The sequence below is a fragment of the Bufo bufo genome, chromosome 6 (assembly GCF_905171765.1).
Source record: "Bufo bufo chromosome 6, aBufBuf1.1, whole genome shotgun sequence".
Lineage (NCBI taxonomy): Eukaryota > Metazoa > Chordata > Amphibia > Anura > Bufonidae > Bufo > Bufo bufo.
Window position 1 is genome coordinate 381430260 of NC_053394.1, and position 25690 is coordinate 381455949.

At 42.6% G+C, this 25690-nt stretch overlaps 1 protein-coding gene across 1 annotated transcript in view; it reads right to left on the minus strand.

Moving 5' to 3' along the window:
* Positions 1-25027, minus strand: part of LOC121005745 (zinc finger protein 729-like) — a 456628-nt gene extending 431601 nt beyond the window's left edge. The window contains 3 exon segments of the mRNA XM_040438514.1: positions 18350-18825; positions 18828-19756; positions 24883-25027. Coding sequence (XP_040294448.1) covers positions 18350-18825; positions 18828-19756; positions 24883-25012 — 1535 coding nt within the window. The 5' untranslated portion in view covers positions 25013-25027.
* Positions 25028-25690: the final 663 nt, after the last annotated feature.

Consider the following 25690-nt stretch of genomic DNA (forward strand, 5'->3'; position numbering starts at 1 on the left):
TCTATCAAACATTTTGTTATAACCCCACTACTAAATAAAACATCTTGACCCGACCTGTGCCGCTCACTACCAACCTGTTTCTAACCTCCGCTTCATTTCTAAACCTCTGGAACATCTCTTTTACTGTCTTCTGCCTTTCCCTCTCTCCACTCTACAGAAACTGTCTTTACTAAAATGTCTATTGATCTCCTGACAGCAAACAGGAATCTCTCTACACCACCCCGATAGGACAGACTATCAGAAAATGTAGTTTTCAGTACAATCTCTATGATGATGACTAGGGATGAGCGAATCGACTTCGGATGAAACATCCAAAGTCGATTTCCATAAAACTTAGTTCTGATGCTGTACAGAGCAGGAGCTCCGTACAGTATTAGAATGTATTGGCTCCGATGAGCTGAAGTTATTGCGTGAGACATCGTGCAATAACTTCATAAATTAATTTGTACTGTAAAAAAACCATTTCCTGAACTCTGGTTCGGTTCCAAGTGGTACCTTGGAACCGAACCCAAGTTCGGGAAATGTTTTTTCTATTGGGCACAATTAGCCCATTCTCACTTAGGGGTGTACTCACGTTTGTTGGCAGCGGTTCAGACATTAGTGGCTGTGTGTTGAGTTATTTTGAGGGCACACCAAATTCACACCGTTATACAAGCTGTACACTGACTACTTTATATTGTATCAAAGTGTCAGATCTTCAGGGTTGTCCCATGAAAAGATAGAATAAAGTATTTATAAAAATGTGAGGAATGGGCTGACTTTTGTGAGATACTGTGTCATATATATATATATATATATATATATATATATATCGGTTGCAAGAAAAAGTATGTGAACCCTTTGGAGTGATATGGATTTTTGCACAAATTGGTCATAAAATGTGATCTGATCTTCATCTAAGTCACAACAATAGACAATCACAGTCTGCTTAAACTAATAACACACAAAGAATAAAATGTTACCATGTTTTTATTGAACACACCATGTAAACATTCACAGTGCAGGTGGAAAAAGTATGTGAACCCTTGGATTTAATAACTGGTTGAACCTCCTTTGGCAGTAATACCTTCAACCAAATGTTTCCTGTAGTTGCAGATCAGACGTGCACAACGGTCAGGAGTAATTCTTGACCATTCCTCTTTACAGAACTGTTTCAGTTCAGCAATATTCTTGGGATGTCTGGTGTGAATCGCTTTCTTGAGGTCATGCCACAGCATCTCAATCGGGTTGAGGTCAGGACTCTGACTGGGCCACTCCAGAAGGCGTATTTTCTTCTGTTTAAGCCATTTTGTTGTTGATTTACTTCTATTCTTTGGGTCGTTGTCCTGTTGCAAAATTAATCTTCTGTTGAGCTTCAGCTGGTGGACAGATGGCCTTAAGTTCTCCTGCAAAATTTCTTGATAAACTTGGGAATTCATTTTTCCTTCGGTGATAGCAATCCGTCCAGGCCCTGATGCAGCAAAGCAGCCCCAAACCATGATGCCCCCACCACCATACTTCACAGTTGGGATGAGGCTTTGATGTTGGTGTGCTGTGCCTCTTTTTCTCCACACATAGTGTTGTGTGTTTCTTCCAAACAACTCAACTTTGGTTTCATCTGTCCACAGAATATTTTGCCAGTTCTGCTGTGGAGCATCCAGGTGCTCTTGTGCAAACTGTAAACGTTCAGCAATTTTTTTTTGGACAGCAGTGGCTTCCTCTTTGGTATCCTCCCATGAAATCCATTCTTGTTTAGTGTTTTGCGTATAGTAGATTCGCTAACAGGGATGTTAGCATATGCCAGAGACTTTTGTAAGTCTTTAGCTGACACTCTAGGATTCTTCTTCACCTCACTGAGCAGTCTGCGCTGTGCTCTTGCAGTCATCTTTTCAGGACGGCCACTCCTAGGGAGAGTAGCAGCAGTGCTGAACTTTCTCGATTTATAGACAATTTGTCTTACCGTGGACTGATGAACAGCAAGGCTTTTGGAGATACATTTATAACCCTTTCCAGCTTTATGCAAGTCAACAATTCTTAATCGTAGGTCTTCTGAGAGCTCTTTTGTGCGAGGCATCATTCACATCATCCAATGCTTCTTGTGAAAAGCAAACCCAGAACTGGTGTGTGTTTTTTATAGGGCAGGGCAGCTGTAACCAACACCTCCAATCTCATCTCATTGAGTGGACTCCAGTTGGCTGACACCTCACTCCAATTAGCTCTTGCAAATGTCATTAGTCTAGGGGTTCACATACTTTTTCCACCTGCACTGTGAATGTTTACATGGTGTGTTCAATAAAAACATGGTAACATTTAATTCTTTGTGTGTTATTAGTTTAAAGGGTTTCTACCACTTCGTTTTCACCTAATTAGCTTTCAGACACTAGCGATCCGCTAGTGTCTGCTCTACCCAACCATCCTAATATAACAGCTTATTGTCCTGCCGTTTCGCAAAAAAATGAACTTATATAGATATGCTAATGAGCCTCTAGGTGCTATGGGGGCGTCATTAGCACCTAGAGGCTCGGTCTACCTTCACAAACTGCCGCCGCCCAGCGCTTCCCTCCAGCCCGCCCATCTCCTCCGGAATGCGATGCGATTCGGTGTTCCACAAGAATTAATGGAAAATAGAGATACAATTTCAAAATTTCACTTTTTTGGCAGATTTTCCATTTTAATATTTTTTTTCCAGTTACAAAGCAAGGGTTAACAGCCAAACCAAACTCAATATTTATGGCCCTTATTCTGTAGTTTACAGAAACACCCCATAAGTTGTCGTAAACTACTGTACGGGCACACGGCAGGGTGCAGAAGTAAAGGAATGCCATACGGTTTTTGGAAGGCAGATTTTGCTGTACTGGTTTTTTTGACACCATGTCCCATTTGAAGCCCCCCCCTGATGCACCCCTAGAGTAGAAACTCCATAAAAGTGACCCCATCTAAGAAACTACACCCCTCAAGGTATTCAAAACTGATTTTACAAACGTCGTTAACCCTTTAGGTGTTCCACAAGAATTAATGGAAAATAGAGATACAATTTCAAAATTTAACTTTTTTGGCAGATTTTCCATATAAATAATTTTTTTCCAGTTACAAATCAAGGGTTAACAGCCAAACCAAACTCAATATTTATGGCCCTGATTCTGTAGTTTACAGAAACACCCCATATGTGGTCGTAAACTACTGTACGGGCACATGGCACGGCGCAGATGGTTTTTGGAAGGCAGATTTTGCTGGACTGGTTTTTCTGACACCATGTCCCATTTGAAGCCCCCCTGATGCACCCCTAGAGTAGAAACTCAAAAAAAGTGGCCCCATTTACAAACTACGGGATAGAGTGGCAGTATTGTTGGTACTGGTTTAGGGTACATATGATTTTTGGTTGCTCTATATTACACTTTTTGTGAGGCAAGATAACAAGAAATAGCTGTTTTGGCACTGTTTTTATTTTTTGCTATTTACAACATTCATCTGACAGGTTAGATCATGTGATATTTTTATAGACCAGGTTGTCACGGATGCGGCGATACCTAATATGTATACTTTTTTTATTTATGTAAGTTTTACACAATGATTTCTTTTTTGAAGCAAAAAAAATCATGTTTTAGTGTTTCCATAGTCTGAGAGCCATAATTATTTCAGTTTTTGGGCGATTACCTTGGGTAGGGTATGATTTTTGTGGGATAAGATGACGGTTTTATTGGCACTATTTTGGGGTGCGTGTGACTTTTTGATCGCTTGTTATTACACTTTTTGTGATGCAAGGTGACAAAAAATTGTTTATTTAGCACAGTTTTTATTTTTTACGGTGTTCATCTGAGGGGTTAGGTCATGTGATATTTTTATAGAGCCTGTCGATACGGACGCGGCGATACCTAATATGTATACTCTTTTTTTTATTTATGTAAGTTTTACACAATAATAAAAAATTTTAATAAAAACAAAAAATCATGTTTTAGTGTCTCCATATTCTGAGAGCCATATTTTTTTTTAGTTTTTGGGCGATTATCTTAGGTAGGGTCTCATTTTTTGCAGGATGAGACGATGGTTTGAATGGTACTATTTTGGCGTACATGCGACTTTTTTGATCACTTTTATTACCTTTTTTTGGAAGTAAGGTTAGCAAATTTTCGATTTTATTATAGTTTTTATTTTTTAAGGCGTTCACCGTGCGGAAAATGTAACACGACCGTTTTATAGATCGGGTCGTTACGGACGCAGTGATATATAACATGTGTAGAGAATTTTATTTTTTACATTTTTAATCAGGGATAAATGTTTTTTTATTCTTTTTTCACTTTTTTTTTGACCCAGACCCACTTAGTTCTTGAAGATCCAGTGGGTCTGATGTCTGAATAATACAGTACAGTACACTATATAGTGTACTGCACTGTATTTTACTTACACTTTGTCTGAACAGATCTATGCCTTTAACCACCTCAGCCCCCAGTGCTTAAACACCCTGAAAGACCAGGCCACTTTTTACACTTCTGACCTACACTACTTTCACCGTTTATTGCTCGGTCATGCAACTTACCACCCAAATGAATTTTACCTCCTTTTCTTCTCACTAATAGAGCTTTCATTTGGTGGTATTTCATTGCTGCTGACATTTTTACTTTTTTTGTTATTAATCGAAATTTAACAAATTTTTTTGCAAAAAAATGACATTTTTCACTTTCACTTGTAAAATTTTGCAAAAAAAACGAGATCCATATATAAATTTTGCTCTAAATTTATTGTTCTACATGTCTTTGATAAAAAAAAAAAAATGTTTGGGTAAAAGTTATAGCGTTTACAAACTATGGTACAAAAATGTGAATTTCCGCTTTTTGAAGCAGCTCTGACTTTCTGAGCACCTGTCATGTTTCCTGAGGTTCTACAATGCCCAGACAGTACAAACACCCCACAAATGACCCCATTTCTGAAAGTAGACACCCTAAGGTATTCGCTGATGGGCATAGTGAGTTCATAGAACTTTTTATTTTTTGTCACAAGTTAGCGGAAAATGATGATTTTATTTTTTTTTCTTACAAAGTCTCATATTCCACTAACTTGTGACAAAAAATAAAAACTTCTATGAACTCACTATGCCCATCACGAAATACCTTGGGGTCTCTTCTTTCCAAAATGGGGTCACTTGTGGGGTAGTTATACTGCCCTGGCATTCTAGGGGCCCAAATGTGTGGTAAGGAGTTTGAAATCAAATTCTGTAAAAAATGACGAGCGAAATCCGAAAGGTGCTCTTTGGAATATGGGCCCCTTTGCCAACCTAGGCTACAAAAAAGTGTCACACATCTGGTATCTCCGTATTCAGTGGAAGTTGAAGAATGTGTTTTGGGGTGTCTTTTTACATATACCCATGCTGGGTGAGATAAATATCTTGGTCAAATGCCAACTTTGTATAAAAAAAATGGGAAAAGTTGTCTTTTGCCAAGATATTTCTCTCACCCAGCATGGGTATATGTAAAATGACACCCCAAAACACATTCCCCAACTTCTACTGAATACGGAGATACCAGATGTGTGACACTTTTTTGCAGCCTAGGTGGGCAAAGGGGCCCATATTCCAAAGAGCACCTTTCGGATTTCACTCGTCATTTTTTACAGAATTTGATTTCAAACTCCTTACCACACATTTGGGCCCCTAGAATGCCAGGGCAGTATAACTACCCCACAAGTGACCCCATTTTGGAAAGAAGAGACCCCAAGGTATTCGCTGATGGGCATAGTGAGTTCATGGAAGTTTTTATTTTTTGTCACAAGTTAGTGGAATATGAGACTTTGTATGAAAAAAAAAAAAATCATCATTTTCCACTAACTTGTGACAAAAAATAAAAAATTCTAGGAACTCGCGGAATACCTTGGGGTGTCTTCTTTCCAAAATGGGGTCACTTGTGGGGTAGTTATACTGCCCTGGCATTTTCCAGGGGCCCTAATGTGTGGTAAGTAGGTAAATGACCTGTGAAATCCGAAAGGTGCTCTTTGGAATGTGGGCCCCTTTGCCCACCTAGGCTGCAAAAAAGTGTCACACATGTGGTATCTCCGTATTCAGGAGACGTTGGGGAATGTGTTTTGGGGTGTCATTTTACATATACTCATGCTGGGTGAGAGAAATATCTTGGCAAAAGACAACTTTTCCCATTTTTTTATACAAAGTTGGCATTTGACCAAGATATTTCTCTCACCCAGCATGGGTATATGTAAAATGACACCCCAAAACACATTCACCAACTTCTCCTGAATACGGAGATACCACATGTGTGACACTTTTTTGCAGCCTAGGTGGGCAAAGGTGCCCAAATTCCTTTTAGGAGGGCATTTTTAGACATTTGGATACCAGACTTCTTCTCACGCTTTGGGGCCCCTAAAATGCCAGGGCAGTATAAATACCCCACATGTGACCCCATTTTGGAAAGAAGACACCCCAAGGTATTCAATGAGGGGCATGGCGAGTTCATAGAAAAAAAAATAATTTGGCACAAGTTAGCGGAAATTGATTTATTTATTTTTCTCACAAAGTCTCCCTTTCTGCTAACTTGGGACAAAAATTTCAATCTTTCATGGACTCTATAAGCCCCTCAGCAAATACCTTGGGGTGTCTTCTTTCCAAATTGGGGTCATTTGTGGGGTGTTTGTACTGCCCTGGCATTTGAGGGTCTCCGCAATCATTACATGTATGCCCAGCATTAGGAGTTTCTGCTATTCTCCTTATATTGAGCATACGGGTAATGAGATTTTTATTTTCCGTTCAGCCTCTGGGCTGAAAGAAAAAAATGAACGGCACAGATTTTTTCATTCGCATCGATCAATGTGGATGAAAAAATCTCTGCCAAAAAAAGAAAAAGGAGGGGAAAGGCGTCTGCCAGGACATAGGAGCTCCGCCCAACATCCATACCCACTTAGCTCGTATGCCCTGGCAAACCCGATTTCTCCATTCACATCAATCGATGTGGATGAATAAATCATTGCCGGGATTTTTTTTTTAGATATATATATACAAAGTGTTTGCCAAAGTATATGAACACCGCCACCTCCTCAGCTCATATGCCTCGGCAAACGTATCTTTTACTGCAGAGGAGAAATCTCGTCTTGCAGCGCCGCATACACCGACTTGCGTGTAATCTGACAGCAGCGCAATGCTTCTGTCCGAATGCACATCAGTGCTGCAGCTAGTCGATCGGTTGGTCCACCTGGAAGGTAAAAAAACCAAAACAAAAAAGAAAAACCAGGCCGCAAAGCAATAACTTTATTAACTTGAGAACAGAACATATTAACTTTTTTTTAACTTTTTTACTTACCGGTAATTTTTTTTTTGTTTAGTTTTTTTTACCTTTATAGAACAAACCTCTCCTTCCCCATGGGACAATGTGCAAAGCGCAAATCGACCAAAGATGTGGCAAAGTACGTTATGCACTTTATCCCAGGTGAAAGGAGAGGTTTGCAGCAGCTGTGAGTAAAAGGGCCCTAATAGCCCTGTGTGCCTGTCCTGTGAGATGCAATCCCTATGCTAAGTGTACCTGTGTGTGGTACTTACGGAAACACTCTCCATAGCATAGGGCAGGGTGGTCAGCACAGTCAGGACAGAAATAGCGGGTGTCACGCCTTATTCCACTCCTGCTACAGACACGACATCTTTTTCGGGGTGACGGTTGGGTTGAGGTACCAGGAACGACACTGTGGAAATGTCGCTCGTGTAGACGGCTAACTACACTGGTGGATGGGGCCACGGAACCTCCTGGGTAAAGGAGGTTCTCGATGATCTCTTCCTGGAATTTGAGGAAAGATCGTGTTCTCCCAGCCTTACTGTAGAGAACAAAACTATTGTACAGCGCCAATTGAATTAAATATACAGACACCTTCTTATACCAGCGTCTGGTTCTGCGGGAAACTAAATACGGAGACAACATCTGGTCATTGAAGTCCACCCCTCCCATGAGCGCATTATAGTCGTGGACACAGAGGGGCTTTTCAATGACACGGGTTGCTCGCTCAATTTGGATTGTCGTGTCTGCGTGAATGGAGGAGAGCATGTAAACGTCACGCTTGTCTTTCCATTTCACCGCGAGCAGTTCTTCGTTACACAAGGCAGCCCTCTCCCCCCTTGCAAGACGGGTGGTTACAAGCCGTTGGGGGAAGCCCACGCGACTAGTTCACGCGGTGCCACAGGCGCAAATCCGTTCTAGAAACAAATGCCTAAAGAGGGCCACACTTGTGTAGAAATTGTCCACATAAAGATGGTACCCCTTGCCGAATAAGGGTGACACCAAGTCCCAGACTGTCTTCCCACTGCTCCCCAGGTAGTCAGGGCAACCGACCAGCTCCAGGGTCTGATCTTTTCCCTCATAGATCCGAAATTTGTGGGTATAGCCTGTGGCCCTTTCACAGAGCTTATACAATTTGACCCCATACCGGGCACGCTTGCTTGGGATGTATTGTTTGAAGCCAAGGCGCCCGGTAAAATGTATTAGGGACTTGTCTACGCAGATGTTTTGCTCAGGGGTATACAAATCTGCAAATTTCTGGTTGAAATGGTCTATGAGGGGCCGAATTTTGTGGAGCCGGTCAAAAGCAGGGTGGCCTCTGGGACGGGAGGTGGTGTTGTCGCTAAAATGCAGAAAACGCAGGATGGTCTCAAATCGTGTCCTGGACATAGCAGCAGAGAACATGGGCATGTGATGAATCGGGTGCGTGGACCAATATGACCGCAGTTCATGCTTTTTTGTCAGGCCCATGTTGAGGAGAAGGCCCAGAAAAATTTTAAGTTCGGAAACTTGGACTGGTTTCCACCGGAAAGGCTGGGCATAATAGCTTCCCTGGTTTGCGGTTATAAATTGTGTGGCATACCGGTTTGTCTCTGCCACGACTAAGTCCAAGAGCTCCGCAGTCAAGAACAGCTCAAAAAATCCCAGGGCCGAACCGATTTGAGCCGTCTCAACCCGAACTCCAGACTGGGCGGTGAAAGGGGGAACTACTGGTGCGGCTGAAGTTGGTGACTGCCAATCAGGGTTTGCCAGCACCTCAGGGATTCTAGGGGCTCTACGGGCCTGTCTGTGCGGTGGCTGCGACGGGGTAACTATTGCACGTGCCACCGTACCAGCTTCAACTGCCCTTCTGGTGCTCGCTACTTCACCATGTTGTACGGCAGTGCTGGTACTAGGTCCAGGAAGGGCTGCACTGCTGGTGTATGCCTCACCACGTGATCCGGCAGCGACAGCCCCACTCTGCTGCTCTTGAAGCGGATCCTGCGCAACCTGTGGTCTAGCGACATGGGGCCGGGTACGCCTGGTGCTGCCAGGGACCTCCACCTCCTCGTCCGAACTTTGGGTCAGAGAGCCACTGCTTTCCACAGGTTCATATTCTGACCCGCTAGATTCGTCAGATGAGGGTTCCCACTCCTCATCCGACTGGGTCAGAATCCTGTAGGCCTCTTCAGAAGAATACCCCCTGTTTGACATTTTGGACTACTAAATTTAGGGGTATTCCCTGAGACTACCCAAGAAAAAAAGCAAACCTGTCTTACAAAGGGGAGGCTAGCGAAGTACCGGAGGCCGCTGCGGTTGATAAAAAATATCAAAACTGATTTTTTTATCGCCGCAGTGCGTGTAAAGTGAATGTGCAGTGATCAAAAAAAAATATTTTTTTGTCACTGCGGTGGGGCGGGCGTGGGTGAACGCACGTGTGGGGGCGACCGATCAGGCCTGATCGGGCAAACACTGCGTTTTGGGTGGAGGGCGAGCTAAGGTGACACTAATACTATTATAGATCTGACCGTGATCAGTTTTGATCACTTACAGATACTATAAAAGTACAAATGCTGATTAGCGATACGCTAATCAGCGAATAAAAGTGACTGCGGTGCGGTGGGGTGGGCGCTAACTGACGCTAACTACCTAACCAAGGGGCCTAAACTATCCCTAAAACCTAACAGCCAATACTAGTGAAAAAAAAAAGTGACAGTTTACACTGATCACTTTTTGTCTTTCACTAAGTGATTGACAGGGGGCGATCAAAGGGGTGATCAAAGGATTAATTGGGGTGCAGGGGGGTGATCAGGGGCTACAGTGAAGTGTTTGGTGCTACTCACAGTTCAGTCTGCTTCTCTGCTGGATCCAACCGACGAAAAGGACCAGCAGAGAAGCCATATAACAGATCATATTTACTAATATGATCTGTTATATGGCCAGTGATTGGATTTTTTAAAAATCGCCAGCCTGCCAGCCAATGATCGTTGCTGCAGGCTGGTGACGAACTTCTTCTTTAACTTTTGCCGGCCCGCGATGCGCATGCGCGGGCCGGCTTTGAGCGAAATCTCGCGTCTCGCGAGATGACGCGTATATGCGTGACTCTGCGCAGCGCTGCCACCTCCGGAACGCGATCCTGCGTTAGGCGGTCCGGAGGTGGTTAAAGAGGACCTTTCACCGATTCTTACCCTATGAACTAACTATACAGATATGTAGAGCGGCGCCCGGGGATCTCTCTGCACTTACTATTATCCCCGGGCGCCGCTCCGTTCTCCCGCTATGCCCTCCGGTATCTCCGCTCACTAAGTTATAGTAGGCGGAGATACCAGTCCCTAAGTTATGGTAGGCGGAGTCTGCCCTAGCGCTGGCCAATCGCAGCGCAGAGCTCACAGCCTGGGAGGTTATTTTCTCCCAGGCTGTGAGCTCTGCAATGCGATTGGCCAGCGCTAGGGCAGACTCCGCCTACCATAACTTAGGGAACGGAGATACTGGAGGGCATAGCAGGAGAACGGAGCGGCGCCCAGGGATAATAGTAAGTGCAGAGAGATCCCCGGGCGCCGCTCCACATGTCTGTATACTTAGTTCATAGGGTAAGAATCGGTGAAAGGTCCTCTTTAACACAGATCTGTTCAGCACCATAGACAGCAGGATGCCTAAGAAGGTGTCCTGTTCCAATGGGAACCTTCCCCGTCTGCCACAACTGAGCAGACGGGGAAGGGGAGGAAGGAGGGCTCCCTCCATCTGTCACCCCATCCTGTCCAGGGGCTGCAAAGGCACAGCAGCTTCCCGATGGGAGCGGGAGGGAGCTCCCTCCCTCTTCAATACAGCGGTCCATACGGACCGCGGCATGGAAGGGGTTAAAATGGCAGACATCTGCATAGATGTCTGCCGTTTGAATCAGAGTGTCAGCAATGAGCTGACACTCCGATTCAACCGCTCGGCCATCCTGAAAATAAACGGGGGGCGGGGGCGGAAGATCGCGCACCCCCCCACACACACTGCCGCACGCCTCCCGCACCGCCCGCAATCCTCCCCCCACTGCGCCCGCAGGCACAAAAACACAGAGAGCTGCAGGAGGGGTTAACCTTCATAAATACAGGCACTTTGAGGTTTCTGATCCCTGCGGTCACGGACCGCAGGGATCAGAACCTTGCATAAGCGCTAAAAACCGCAGGTCTGAATTGACCTGCGGTTTGTAGTGATCGGCAAAGCGGGGGGGGGGGGGGGGGGGTCACAGGACCACCCTAGGCATTGTCACAGGGTGCCTGCTGAATGATTTCAACAGGCACCCTGTTCCGATCACTGCAGGCCATGCGGCAGTGATCAAAACTACACAGAACGTACCGATACGCCCTGGGTCCTTAAGGACTCGGGAAACAGGGCATACCGGTACACTCTAAGTCCTTAAGGGGTTAAAACTCTCCGTCTCCACCAGACGGAATGACAGCATTTCAAAGGCCAGTAATTTAGAAATGCTGGCATTCAGGGCTAGTGATCGCGGGTGGGTAATTCCTCTTCCTCTCCAGCATTTGGGAGATGGAGAGCTGAACGCTTCCGTGGGACATTGTGGAGATGCTTGGTGACCCAGGTGGTGGTGTTGCTGGCAGATTCTCTGTTTGCGGGGTGGTAGGTGGCACTGTCACTCCAGAAGTGGATGAAGAGGCCGAGATCGGAGCAGAAGAGGAAGCAGGAGGAGCCAGAGACCTTTCTTGGTTTTTGAGGTCTACTCCACTGCAGCTCGTGCTTTGCACTTAAATGCCTGGTCATGCAGGTTGTGCTCAGGTTGAGAACATTTATGCCTCGCTTCAGGCTCAGATTGCACAGCGTGCAAACCACTCGTGTCTTGTCATCAGCACATTGTCTGAAGAACTGCCACACCAGGGAACTCCTTGGAGCCGGCTTTGGTGTGCTCGGTCCCTTGCTGCGGTGGGCAGTAGCAGGCTCAGGCTCAGATTGCACAGCGTGCAAACCACTCGTGTCTTGTCGTCAGCACATTGTCTGAAGAACTGCCACACCAGGGAACTCCTTGGAGCCGACTTTGGTGTGCTCGGTCCCTTGCTGCAGTGGGCAGTAGCAGGTGTACTGTCTAGGGGACAGTCACTACGCTTTTGCACCCTGCTCCCTCTTCTGCTGTGCTGGTGGCTCTGTGCGACCACCGCCTCTTCCTCTGAACTACATAGGTCACTCACATGACCTTGATTCCATGTGGGGTCGAGGACCTCATCGTCCTCCACATCATCTTCCACCCAGTTTTCATCCCTGCCCTCCTTGTCGGTCTGCACACTTTCAAAAGCCTCAGCAGTTGGCACCTGTGTTTCGTCATCATCCGAGACGTGCAGCAATGGTCCTCCCATGTACTCATCTTGAAACATAAGTGGTTGGGCATCTGTGCACTCAATCTCTTCCACTTCTGGGGCAGGGATAGGTGGATGGCCCTGGGAAACCCTGCTAACAGAGTCATCAAAAAGCAAAAGAGACTGCTGCATGACTTGGGGCTCAGACTGCTTGGCTGATTTGCAAGGGGGTGAGGTGAAAGACTGATGGACATCAGCTGCAGGTGTCAACTCTGATCTTTCAACAGGAGACTGGGTGGGAGACAATGTGAAGGAACTGGAGGTACTGTCAGCAACCGAATCTACTATCGCCTGTACTTGTTCTGGCTTCACCATTCGTAGAGCCACATTAGGCCCGACCAAATACCGCTGTAGGTTCTGTTGCCTACTCGCACCTGAGGAAGGGGTTTCACTTGTGCGTGTAGTTGGCAGAGATCGACCACGTCCTCCCCCTGCAACAGGAGCTCCACCAGCAGCACCACGTCCCTGACGCTCTCCTCATATTTCTAAAATTTAGGATCTTGCCCTAAATGGGTGTTTAACTAATAGCAGAATAGAACGACAGTATATAAAGGTTGGATCTCACACGTACAGATGCAGACTAGTCCGCAATTAAAGTTTTTTTGCCCAAAATGGGTGTTTTTCAAATAACTAAATAGAACCACAGTATGTAAAGTGTGTATCTCATAATAACATATGCAGCAAAGGCTGCAAAATTGACTTTTTTGCCCAAAACGGGTTTTTGTTTAATAACTGAATATGACAGCAGTATATAACCCTTGGATTTCACATGTGCTGATGCTGCAAGGGCTGTAAAATTGTATTTTTTGCCCAAAAAGGGTGTTTTATCAATAGAAAAATATAACCACAGTATCTTAAGGGTGTATCTCACACGTACAGATGCAGACTAGGCCGCAATTAAAGATTTGTGCCCAAAATGGGTGTTTTTCAAATAACTGAATATGACCACAGTATGGAAAGAGTGTATCTCACAATGACATATGCAGCAAAGGCTGGAAAATTAAGTTTTTTGCCTAAAACGAGTGTTTGTTTAATAACTGAATATGACAGCAGTATATAACCCTTCAATTTCACATGTGCTGATGCTGCAAGGGCTGTAAAATTGTGTATTTTGCCAAAAAATTGTGTTTTTTCAAAGCCAGAAAATTATTTTAATTTTTAAAACTTCTTTTAACCATCACAAATGCAGCAAGGGCTGCATTATTAAGTATTTTGAAAAAAAGGTTTTTTTTTTATAACAGAATATGAAAGCTGTATAAAACGATTGAATGTCACACGTGCAGATGCAGCTAGGGCTGTAAAATAGTGTATTTTGCACAAAAAGGGTGTTTTTAAAAACCCAGAAAATTATGGCTGTATTTCTAGCTTAAATTGCACACTGACTAATCCTGCAAATGCACCAGATGTTGTATATTGCCAAAAAAGGGTGATTTTTTAAAACCAGATTATTAGTGCAGTATTTCAAGCTTGGTGTTGAATGTCACAAAAGCTCAGATGCAGTGCTGGTGCACGGAGCTTGCATAAAATGGTCGCCGCCCACCTAACTAACAGACGGATAAAAGTTATTTTTTTCTGTCACTGGGCTCGAGGCAGGGTAAAAAGATTGTGCACTGCACCTACACAACTAAATGTATGTAGATCGCTGAGTTATATTCGAGTTCTGATCACAGATTCTGTCCTATTCTCTCCCTGAAATCACCAGCAGCATCCTCTCCCTACACTAGTAACAGCAGAGTGACGTGCAGCGCTACGTGACTCCAGCTTATATAGAGGCTGGGTCACATGCTGCACTGGCCAATCACATTAGAAGGCATGGCTTTGATGGCTTCTAAGGGCACACAGTTAAACACTTTACAGTTTGGGTTCGCTCAACCCTAGTCCTGACTAATTTGAAATCCTAAGAATCTAAAACTTTGAACTATCTCCACGTTTCCACCATTTATGCTAATGGAATTGTGTCCCTTCCGTTTCTTTTTCCTAAAATTCTGAATCCGCTCCTTTGTTTTCTTGGTATTGAGTATGAGGTTGTTGTTCTTACTCCATCTCTCTAGTTTCTCAACCTCTTTCCTATAGGCTGTTTCATCATTGTTGGAGATTAGGCCTATCACGGTCGTGTCATCTGCAAATTTTATAATGGTATTGTGAATAGGTTTGCAGTGATTTGTGAAGAGGGAGTAAAGGAGAGGGCTCAACACACAGCCTTGCGGTACCCCAGTGTTTAGTGTTAAGGATGAAGAGAAGTGCTTGCCCATGCTTACGATTTGTGGTCTTTTTGTAAGAAAATCCAGTATCCAATTGCACAGGTGTGAGCTGAGACCCAAGTTGTTCAGTTTCGTTGCCAACTTGGGAGGGATGGTGTTAAAGGCAGAGCTGAAATCAATGAACAGCATCCGCACATAGCTGTCTCTCTGCTCCAGGTGTGATTGCGGTGTGAAGGGCAAGTGAAACAGCATCCTCAGTTGACCTATGTGCTCTGTGAGCAAACTGGTATTGGTCCATGGAGGTGCAGATCTTGCTCTTCATAGGCCTGAGAACAAGTTGTTCAAAGCACTTAATACCAATAGGAGTGAGAGCCACCGGGCGATAATCACTTAACCCCTTAAGGATCGGGCTCATTTTCACCTTAAGGACCAGGCCATTTTTTGCAAATCTGACCAGTGTCACTTTATGTATGAATAACTTTAAAATGCTTTTACTTATCCAGGCCATTCTGAGATTGTTTTTTGTCACATATTGTACTTCACGACACTGGTAAAATGGAGTAAAAAAAAAAATCATTTTTATTTATAAAAAAAATACCAAATTTACCAAAAATGTGCAAATTTCCACGTTTCTCTACTTCTATCATTTTCTACTTCTTTACAATTTCTCTACTTCTATAATACATAGTAATACCTCCAAAAATAGTTATTAATTTCCATTCCCCATATGTCTATTTCATGTTTGGATCATTTTGGGAATGCCATTTAATTTTTTAGGGACGTTACAAAGATTAGAAGTTTAGAATCTTGAAATTTTTCAGAAATTTTCCAAAACCCACTTTTTAAAGGACCAGTTCAGGTCTGAAGTCACTTTGTGAGGCTTGCATAATAGAAACCACCCATAAATGGCCCCATTTTAGAAACTACACCCCTTAAGGTATTCAAAACTGATTTTAAAAACTTTGTTAACCCTTTAGGTGTTCCACAAGAGTTAATGGGAAATGGAGATAAAATTTCTGAATTTCAATTTTTGGGCAAATTTTCAATTTTAATCCATTTTTTCCAGTAACAAAGGTGTGTTTCTGCAAACTACAGAATCAGGGCAATAAATATAGAGTTTTGTTTGGCTGTTAATCCTTGCTTTGTTACTGGACAAATGGATTAAAATGGAAAATTAACAAAAAAAAAAATGGCTGTTTTGGGACCGTTTTTATTTTTTGTTATTTACATTGTTGATCTGACAGGTTAGATCGTGTGCTATTTCTATAGAGCAGGTTGTTATGGACGTGACAATACCAAATATGACTAGTTTTTGGGGGGTTTTGTTTCAGTTTTACATAATAAAGCATTTTTGAAAAAAAATTAGGCGACTGTTGAAGGGGCTCATTTTTCGCGGAATGAGATGTTGGTTTGATTGGCACTATCTTGGGGTGCATATAACATTTTGGTTGCTTGCTATTACACTTTTTGTGATGTAAGGTGACAAAAATGGCTTTTGACACCGTATTATATAATTTTTTTTGCTGTGTTCACCTGAGGGGTTAGGTCATGTTTTATTTTTATAGAGCAGTTTCTTATGGACACGGTGATATCTAATATGTTACTTTTTTATTTAAGTTTTACAGAATAATATCCTTTTTGAAACAAAAAAAAAAATCATGTTTTAATGTCTCCATAGTCTGAGCCAATTTTTTTTTATTTTTTTGGGCGATTGTCCTATGTAGGGGCTCATTTGTTGCAGGATGAGATGGTGGTTTGATTGGTACTATTTTGGGAGGCATATAACTGTTTGATCGCTTGCTATTACACTTTTTATGATGTGAGGTGACAAAAATGGCTTTTTTGACACATTAATTTTTTCTTTTTTACGGTATTTACCTGAGGGGTTAGGTCATGTTTTTATACAGCAGGTTCTTACGGACACGGCGATACCTAATATGTATATATATTTTTTATTTATTTTACTTTAACACAATAACAGGATTTTAGAAAAAAAATAGTCCATAGCCTGAGAGACATATTTTTTTTTACATTTTGGGCAATTGTCTCATGTAGGGGCTCATTTTTTGCAGGATGAGGTGCCGATTTGATTGGTACCATTTTGGCGTACATACGACTTTTTTGATCACTTTTATTACCTTTTTTGGGATGTAAGGTGGGCAAAATTTAAATTTCAACATAGTTTTTATTTTTTTGGAGTTCACCGTGCGGGGAAAGTAACATGGCCGTTTCATAGATCAGGTCATTACAGACGTGGTGATAAAAAAAAATAAAAAATGCACTACACATGTTTGATATCAGTGATAAATGTGTTTTTGCATTTTTAATTTTTTTTTTTACCCAGACCCACTTTGTTCTTGAAGATACAGTGGGTCTGATGTCTGTATAATACAATACAGTACACTATATAGTGTACTGTACTGTATTTTCACTTTACACTTACTCTGATCAGACTTCTGCCTTTAGCAGAAGTCTGATCAGACTTAGCCTTACCATGGCAAGCCGGAAGCCTGTGAAGGCATCCGGTTGCCATGGTAACCATCGCCCGCTGCCACAACAGAGCAGCGGGTGATGGGGAGGGAGGGGGCCCCCTCCCTCTGTGATCCCGTCAAGAATCATGGGCTGAAATGGCACAGCAGCCCACGATGGGAGAGGGAGGGAGCTCCCTCCCTGTTAACCCCTTCCATACAGCGGTCCCTACGGACCGCGGCATGGAAGGGGTTAAACGGCTGACATCTGTGTCGTTAAGTACCGGGACATCAGGGCGTACCTGTACGCCCTGTGTCCCCAAGAGGTTAAGGTCTTCACCCCTGCCTGTTTTGGAATTGGGACAATATCAAGTCTTCAATTATAAAACTGGTGGGACATACAAAGAAGAAAATTACCAGTGGGTGAATCCTTGGTTAATGCATGTGAGATGAGTGAACCACATGACTTCTACAAATACAGGGGTGCACTTGTTGGATTTATCTACAGGTACATTTTGGTTAGGGTATGCAGATTAAGATGATATTTTTTTAGGATGTCAAGCAATTGCTTCTATGTAATGAGGCAATCCTCACCTGGGTTACTTGATGGGAGAACTTGCACATTACTGATGAAACCCAGTAAGAGCTGACAGTTTCTTGACAAGCTCATATTTGATTACAAATACTTATAAAAGGTAGAACAGACCGGGGCTAGAATAGGTAGATAGTTATCTTTTTATATCAGGTCCTATAGGTTTTTTTTTATTTCACCAAACATTTTTGTTTAGAAGGGATATATATATATATATATATATATATATATATATATAGTATAAACTTTCACTTTTAACTGGATTTGTCCTTTGATGACTGGTATTCATTCAAAACAGGAGACAATACGTGTTTGGGGAGCTCTCACAGTGGTCCCAATCATCACTCCGAGCCCTCGTGCCACCTCTAGTAACTCAAAGCAAGGCGCTGTTTTATCTCCCTGTAAAAATGAGTGTCCGACGGAATAAAGCCAGATAGCAACACTAACTACCATAAAAACTCATAAGGAAGTTCACGAAAGGGCTAAGCATGGAGATGGCTTCTCTCTGTGAGTTTTATGATGTGTAACAAGAACCGATTTCTGGTTAAAACATTTCCCACATTCTGAACATGAAAATGGCTTCTCTCCTGTGTGATTTCTCTGATGTACAACAAGATTTGATTCCTGCTTAAAACATTCACCACATTCTGAACATGAAAATGGCTTCTCCCCTGTGTGAATTCTCTGATGTGTAACAAGAGCTGATTTATGCTTAAAACATTTCCCACATTCTGAGCATGAAAATGGCTTCTCTCCTGTGTGAATTATCTGATGTGTAACAAGAGATGATTTATGCTTAAAACATTTCCCACATTCTGAGCATGAAAATGGCTTCTCTCCTGTGTGAATTATCTGATGTGTAACAAGATTTGATTTCATGTTAAAACATTTTCCACATTCTAGGCATGAAAATGGCTTCTCCCCTGTGTGAATTCTCTGATGTGTAACAAGAGCTGATTTATGCTTAAAACATTTCCCACATTCTGAGCATTAAAAAATGGCTTCTCTCCTGTGTGAATTATCTGATGTGTAACAAGATTTGATTTCATGTTAAAACATTTCCCACATTCTGAGCATGAAAATGACTTCTCCCCTGTGTGAATTCTCTGATGTTTAACAAGAGCTGATTTATGCTTAAAACATTTCCCACATTCTGAGCATGAAAATGGCTTCTCTCCTGTGTGAATTCTCTGATGTATAACAAGATTTGATTTCAGGTTAAAACATTTCCCACATTCTGAGCATGAAAATGGCTTCTCCCCTGTGTGAATTCTCTGATGTGTAATAAGAGCTAATTTATGCTGAAAACATTTCCCACATTCTGAGCATGAAAATGGCTTTGCCCCTGTGTGAATTCTCTGATGTATAATAATAGCTGATTTATGCTTAAAACATTTTCCACATTCTGAGCATGAAAATGGCTTCTCTTCTGTGTGAATTATCTGATGTACAACAAGATGTGATTCCTGCTTAAAACATTCACCACATTCTGAACATGAAAATGGCTTCTCCCCTGTGTGAATTCTCTGATGTGTAACAAGAGCTGATTTATGCTTAAAACATTTCCCACATTCTGAGCATGAAAATGACCTCTCTCCTGTGTGACTTCTCTGATGAGTAACAATCTTAGATTTAAATCTAAAACATTTTCCACATTCTGAACATGAAAATATTTTCTCTCTTTCATGAGCTGTTGGATGTTTAACACCTTTTCTGTAACTTTTATTCTGTGTCACAGTTTGTGATGAATCAGAAGATCGGACCTGTTTAAAAGAATCAAATGATGCATTGTTGCTGTGATTGGATAAGGGTATATCTTGGATATTGGCATGCTCTTCATATATATCTTGTATGATACCACGATCATCTACTTCAAAATCTGAAGATACCAGATGTTTCTCTAAGTTCCTGGTACAGTCATCTGCCAAGAATAAAAGACATTTTATTATTGATGAATAATATACCAAAATATTCTATTGAGATTGTATCACATTTCAATATAAAAAAAAATCCACAGAAAGGTATGGCACAAAATACAAGAATTAACTGACAAACACTAGTGTCCAAAAAGATCACAAACTAATAGTAGACCGATGGGCATAACTAGACTAGGTTGGCCCCCACCTTGAGCAACTTCCCTGCAAACTCCACCCAGTCATTTTAAATACATATAAATAAAACATTTCCTAGCGCTGGACAAGAGGCGTTGAATGTCCCCTTAGTTCCCCACACCATAGTTATCTCCCCTAAGAGTCCTTTTCACAGTAGAATTCCTGTTTAGTGCCCTCAGGAGAATGCCCCTTTGATGTCTCCAAACAGTAGTTATGCCCCCTTAGTGTCCCCACACAGTAGTTATTTCCCTTACAATAATGCTTCCCCTTAGTGGCCCCACACAATAGTTATGCCCCTTACAATAATGCTTCCCCTTAGTGGCCCCACACAATAGTTATGCCCCTTACAATAATGCTTCCCCTTAGTGGCACCACACAATAGTTATGCCCCCTTTGTGCTGTCCCTTAGTGTCCCTTACAGTAGTGAAGCTCCTTATACTGCTTATACTTTGAATAAAATTAATAAAGTACTACCGAGCACATCATGCTCCTCCCAGCAGCAGACGTGATGACGTCATCTCTCCTGCTGAGCTGAGGAGAGCGCACAGGCCGGGGGATTATCTCTGGTCTGTGCGCTCTCCCTCTCAGCCCAGCAGGGACAATGACATCACTGTATCACACCTGCTGCTGGGGAGAGTGCAGGCCGGGGAATGAGACCTGGGTTATAATGGATGACAGATACAGCAGCTGGACTCGGAGGGAGGAGAGTGGAATGGACAGTAGGAAGCACAGTCCTGTCACTCTCACAAACTGGATGGCACGCTCCATAAAATCTTCCTTTGTTTTGTGGATTAATATTAAGTGCCTGCGATTCATATATAAACACCATCCAATGATAATGAAAATTCTATCACTACAGATGAACTATTTCTTGAAATTAATTTCAGGTGTAATTCTGATGAATCAATCAGAAGAGTCAATTAGGGAATGTTAAATAATATGTGATCCCGTATTACTTGGTATTTAATGTAAAAGATTTATTATACTGCCCACTGACACCATTTATACTGATACAAAAGGGCGATGGAAGGTCCCACCAGATACCAAAGGCCATCTGACCAATGATTGCTCATAAAATCTGTCAGATAATCTGTTGGTGTAAATGCACCTTTAGATATAAACAGCAGATATTGATGATTTGCTTGCCCAAATGAATTCAGCATGGCAGAACATTCCTCGGACAATCATTAACCCCTTAGTGACCAGTTTTGGACCTTACTGACCAAGGGTTTTTCTTTCTTTTTTCATCGTCGCGTTCCAAGAGCTATACATTTTTTATTTTTCTTTCTATGGAGTTGTGTGAGGGCTTGATTTTTGCGGGATGACTTGGATTTTGTATTGGTATTATTTTGGAGCAAATGGCACTTTTTGATCGCTTATCATCACGTTTTTTCGGTGGCAACTAAGAATAAATTAGCAATTCTGTCTTTTTTATTTATTTCTTTTTTTACGGCGTCCACAGTAGGGGATAATTTATGTGATATGTATGTAGTCCGGGTCGTTACAGATGCGGCAATACCAAACATATGGGGAAGGTTTTTTTTTTTTGCAATTTTTTCATTTAAAGGGTTTCTATCACTTTGTTTCACCTATTTAGCTTTCAGACACTAGCGATCCGCTAGTGTCTGCTTTATCTAACCATCCTAATATAAGAGCTTATTGTCCTGCCGTTTAGCTAAAAAAATAACTTATATAGATATGCAAATGAGCCTCTAGGTGCTATGGGGGCGTGATTAGCACCTAGAGGCTCCGTCTACCTTAACAAACTGCCGCCGCCCAGCGCGTCCCTCCAGCCCGCCCATCTCCAGCTGAAGCGATCCTCTCCGTGCGCGTCTCTGTTCTGCGCATGCGCAGTGAATGTCTGATCGCTTCCCTGCTCAGACATCTCCACTGCGCCTGTTCCTCGGAGCACTATGACGTCATCGGCGCAGGCGCAGTGGAGATGTCTGAGCAGGGAAGCGATCAGACATTCACTGCGCATGCGCCGAATACGAGGAGCATCGCATTCCGGAGGAGATGGGCGGGCTGGAGGGACGCGCTGGGCGGCGGCAGTTTGTTAAGGTAGACGGAGCCTCTAGGTGCTAATCACGCCCCCATAGCACCTAGAGGCTCATTTGCATATCTATATAAGTTATTTTTTTAGCTAAACGGCAGGACAATAAGCTCTTATATTAGGATGGTTAGATAAAGCAGACACTAGCGGATCGCTAGTGTCTGAAAGCTAAATAGGTGAAACAAAGTGATAGAAACCCTTTAAAAGATTATTTTCAATGGAAAAAAGCGTACAAGAAAAAAATATTTTTTTTTTGTTACTCCCCCCCCCCCTTAATAGTCCCACAAGGGGACTATAACAGACAGCTTTTTGATTGATTTTAAAATGCAATGCATTATCCCTATAGTGCATTGCATTTAAATGTCAGTGCTATTCTGACATTAGTAACATAGTACATAAGGCTGAAAAAAAATATTTGTCCATCCAGTTCAGCCTGTTATCCTGCAAGTTGATCCAGAGGAAGGCAAAAAAAATGCTGTTTGGTTGTTCCTCATCTCACATCTACTGAGGAAGGAATATAGTTCCGAAACGCGTCTAGTGTGGACTAAGACCTGGCTATTGGTGCGTTTTTTTCATAAATGCGCAAGAAAATAACTTTTTCAACTATTGGAAGATATTCTATACCACTTCTAAAGATCCTATCTGCCAATTACTGATAAGGTGGTCTAAACCTATGTGGACATATCCAACTTCGCCGAACAGTACTAAGTAAACTCTGCTGTACTAACTTCCGCTAATCCGACGGGCTCAAACAATCACGAACTCAGCCGTATCAGCCTCCGCTAACCCGACGGCTCCAAGCGCCTACGTCATCAACCAGCAAATTACCATCTAGCTGGTCACGTGGGACGCTGTGAGAACAGGTCGGAAGCTTGCTCCGCAAGGAAAAGTAAGTGGAGCGTCATTGATCGGAAGCAGTGCAATTACTATTGCTAAACAGCACCTGAGCACAGAGTTTCCCTTGCAGGAGATTGCAATAAGGACACCTTCTGAACCTCTCCGGTTCCAACAAACTGGTAAATCGGCATACAATTTTACGGACATTTGAGTGGTACAACTGAATGATTCTTGCAGCCACACTTTAGCCATAAGGTCTCATCTATTTTGGAGTACTCCAGCTGTTTAGGTTTTGTGCTCGAGCTCCGCACTTTATAAACCTATTTAATGTATTTATGCTGATATGTCGGCACTAAGTTGGTTTTTGTGTTATTAAGTGTATTAATACATTTATATGCAAAAATACTGTGAGCCAGCCTATATTATTACTATATTTGCTCTTTCTTCAGTTGGTTACTGACAGGCTGGGCTCCAGTAGTTTGCTGGTAGAGCTTTTCTTAATATATATTATTCTTATCTGCCACTTATCTGCCCAAGCCTCCAATCTATCCAGATCCTTCTGTAGTAGTATACTGTTCTCTTTAGTGTTAATTACTTTACACAGTTTAGTGTCATCTGCGAAAATTTATACTTTACTATGCAAGCCTTCTACAAGATCATTAATAAATATATTGAAGAGAATAGGGCTCAATACTGACCCCTGAGGTACTCCACTAGTGACAGTGACCCAATCTGAGTGTGTACCGTTAATAACCACCCTCTGTTTTCTATCATTGAGCCAGTTACTTACCCACATACAGATGTTTTCTCCCAGTACGAGCATTCTCATTTTATATACTAACCTTTTATGTGGTACAGTGTCAAAGCTTTGGAGAAGTCCAGATATACGACATCCATTGATTCGCCGCTGTCAAGTCTAGAACTAACCTCCTCATAGAAAGTGATTAAATTAGTTTAGCATGACCGATCCCTAACGAAGCCATGCTGATATGGCGTTATTTGCTTATTTCCGTTGAGATGCTCTAAGATAGCATCTCTCAGAAAACCTTCAAACAGTTTACCCACAACAGATGTTAAACTTAACGGCCGATAGTTTCCAGGCTCTGTTTTTGGACCCTTTTTGAATATTGGCACCACATTGACCAGCAAGCTTCGCCAGAGAGGCGCAGACTGCTGGAAACTACTCAAAATTAGTCTGGGGCCTACATGAGACCCCAGCCAGCCTTCACACACATCGTCACTCCGCAATCGCATTTAGGGGGTGCCAATGGGAGACAGAGGGAGTCCGCTACCTCTGTCAGCACTTTACATGCGGCAGGCACCATTGCCCGCAGCATGTAAAGTATTTAACAGCCCAGATCAGCACTGCTGTCAGTCCGAGCTGTTAGAGCCGGGCCGCGGCTCTCATGTGGACAACGGTCCATGAGCATATCAAAGGTTCTGTAGTTGTCAATTATCTAAAGCATGGCTAATAATTGTCCAGTAGGTGGTACATGGCTAGTGGGGCAGGAAAATGCTGGAAAATCCCAACATTCCAGCTGCTTCTATCAGTCTTTAAGAGTTCACTGAAAATTGCTAGAAAACCATGAGGAACAACCAAAAAGATGTGTCCAAGCCATATTCTAGACAATGCTAGGACTGGCTGTTAACGAGGAAGGAAGGAAGGAAGAAGCAGAAGAGAAAAGAAGAAGAGAAAAGTGCTACAGAAGAGGAAACCTGGAGGGGCCAGAGCAAAGACAGGGTCCGGAGAGACATGAGAAGACCTCTGTATAGTAACTACACTGTACTGTAGAGGGATTGAAATTTGTGATTTAGTTACCAAATGGTCTTGGGAGTAACTTTATTATTATTAGTAATTATTATTGTGTACAAGTCTCTCCGTATGTGATATTTATTTTTGTTCCTTTATACTTTCATATATACTCATCAATAATAATAATAATTGTAATTGTAATGTCATTATTCCCACATTGCACAATATATCTATTTTTTTTTATCAGTAGAATCTTAGAGACCTCTCTGCTTTACTTAGTGGTCACTACTCACCTGGGCGGTTATCTGTAGGAATGTCCTCTGTACTCTGCTCATCACCCCTCACATATGTCTCTGTAGGATTAATATTGTTCAGATCTTCACCCGGATTCAGAAGCTGTGAAAGAAATATTGTAGAAGTCATCAGACGGTTGGAGAAGTCGCGTGGAAGGTTTTATATGACCTAAAAAGATGACCAAAAATGACCGGACAGCAGGAGTTATCTGACCCAAATATCTGCAGGTCTCCTGTATAAATCCAATCTGATTGCTTCATTATTCCAACGCAATGCAGAGAGAGTAGCCCTTATATTCCCTCCCTAACATTATATTGTGTGTATATAACATTACATTGTTTGTGCACCTGTTGCCCTTGCTGGCCCGCCCCAGAACTGTGAAGACAGTAAGTCAAAGTTCTTTCGGTCCGTGGCTTATTTACCTCCTCGGAATGGGCATAATCATCTTCTCTGCTGCAGCCAATGACTGGATTCAGGGGTGAAACGTCCACAAGAAACACATCACCACTGAAGCCAGTCATTGGCTGCAGTAAAGCAGGTGACCATGCCTGTGCCAGCGAGGGAGCAAACAACATTTACTGGAAGATGGACACACAGGAGCTGGCACACATAACCAAAGCTAAGGGTAGCAGGTACGTATGACTCTTTCCATAGTAGAGGCTGCGGGCACATGTGAAAAGTTACTTATTCCTGAACAAACCCTTTAATGCTGTCTTCCTGTTCTGTCTACCAGTTTTGGGATGACTGCAGGCATGAAGATACTGTACGTAGTATAAGGGACAGGGGAGAACACAGGAGAGGTGAGAT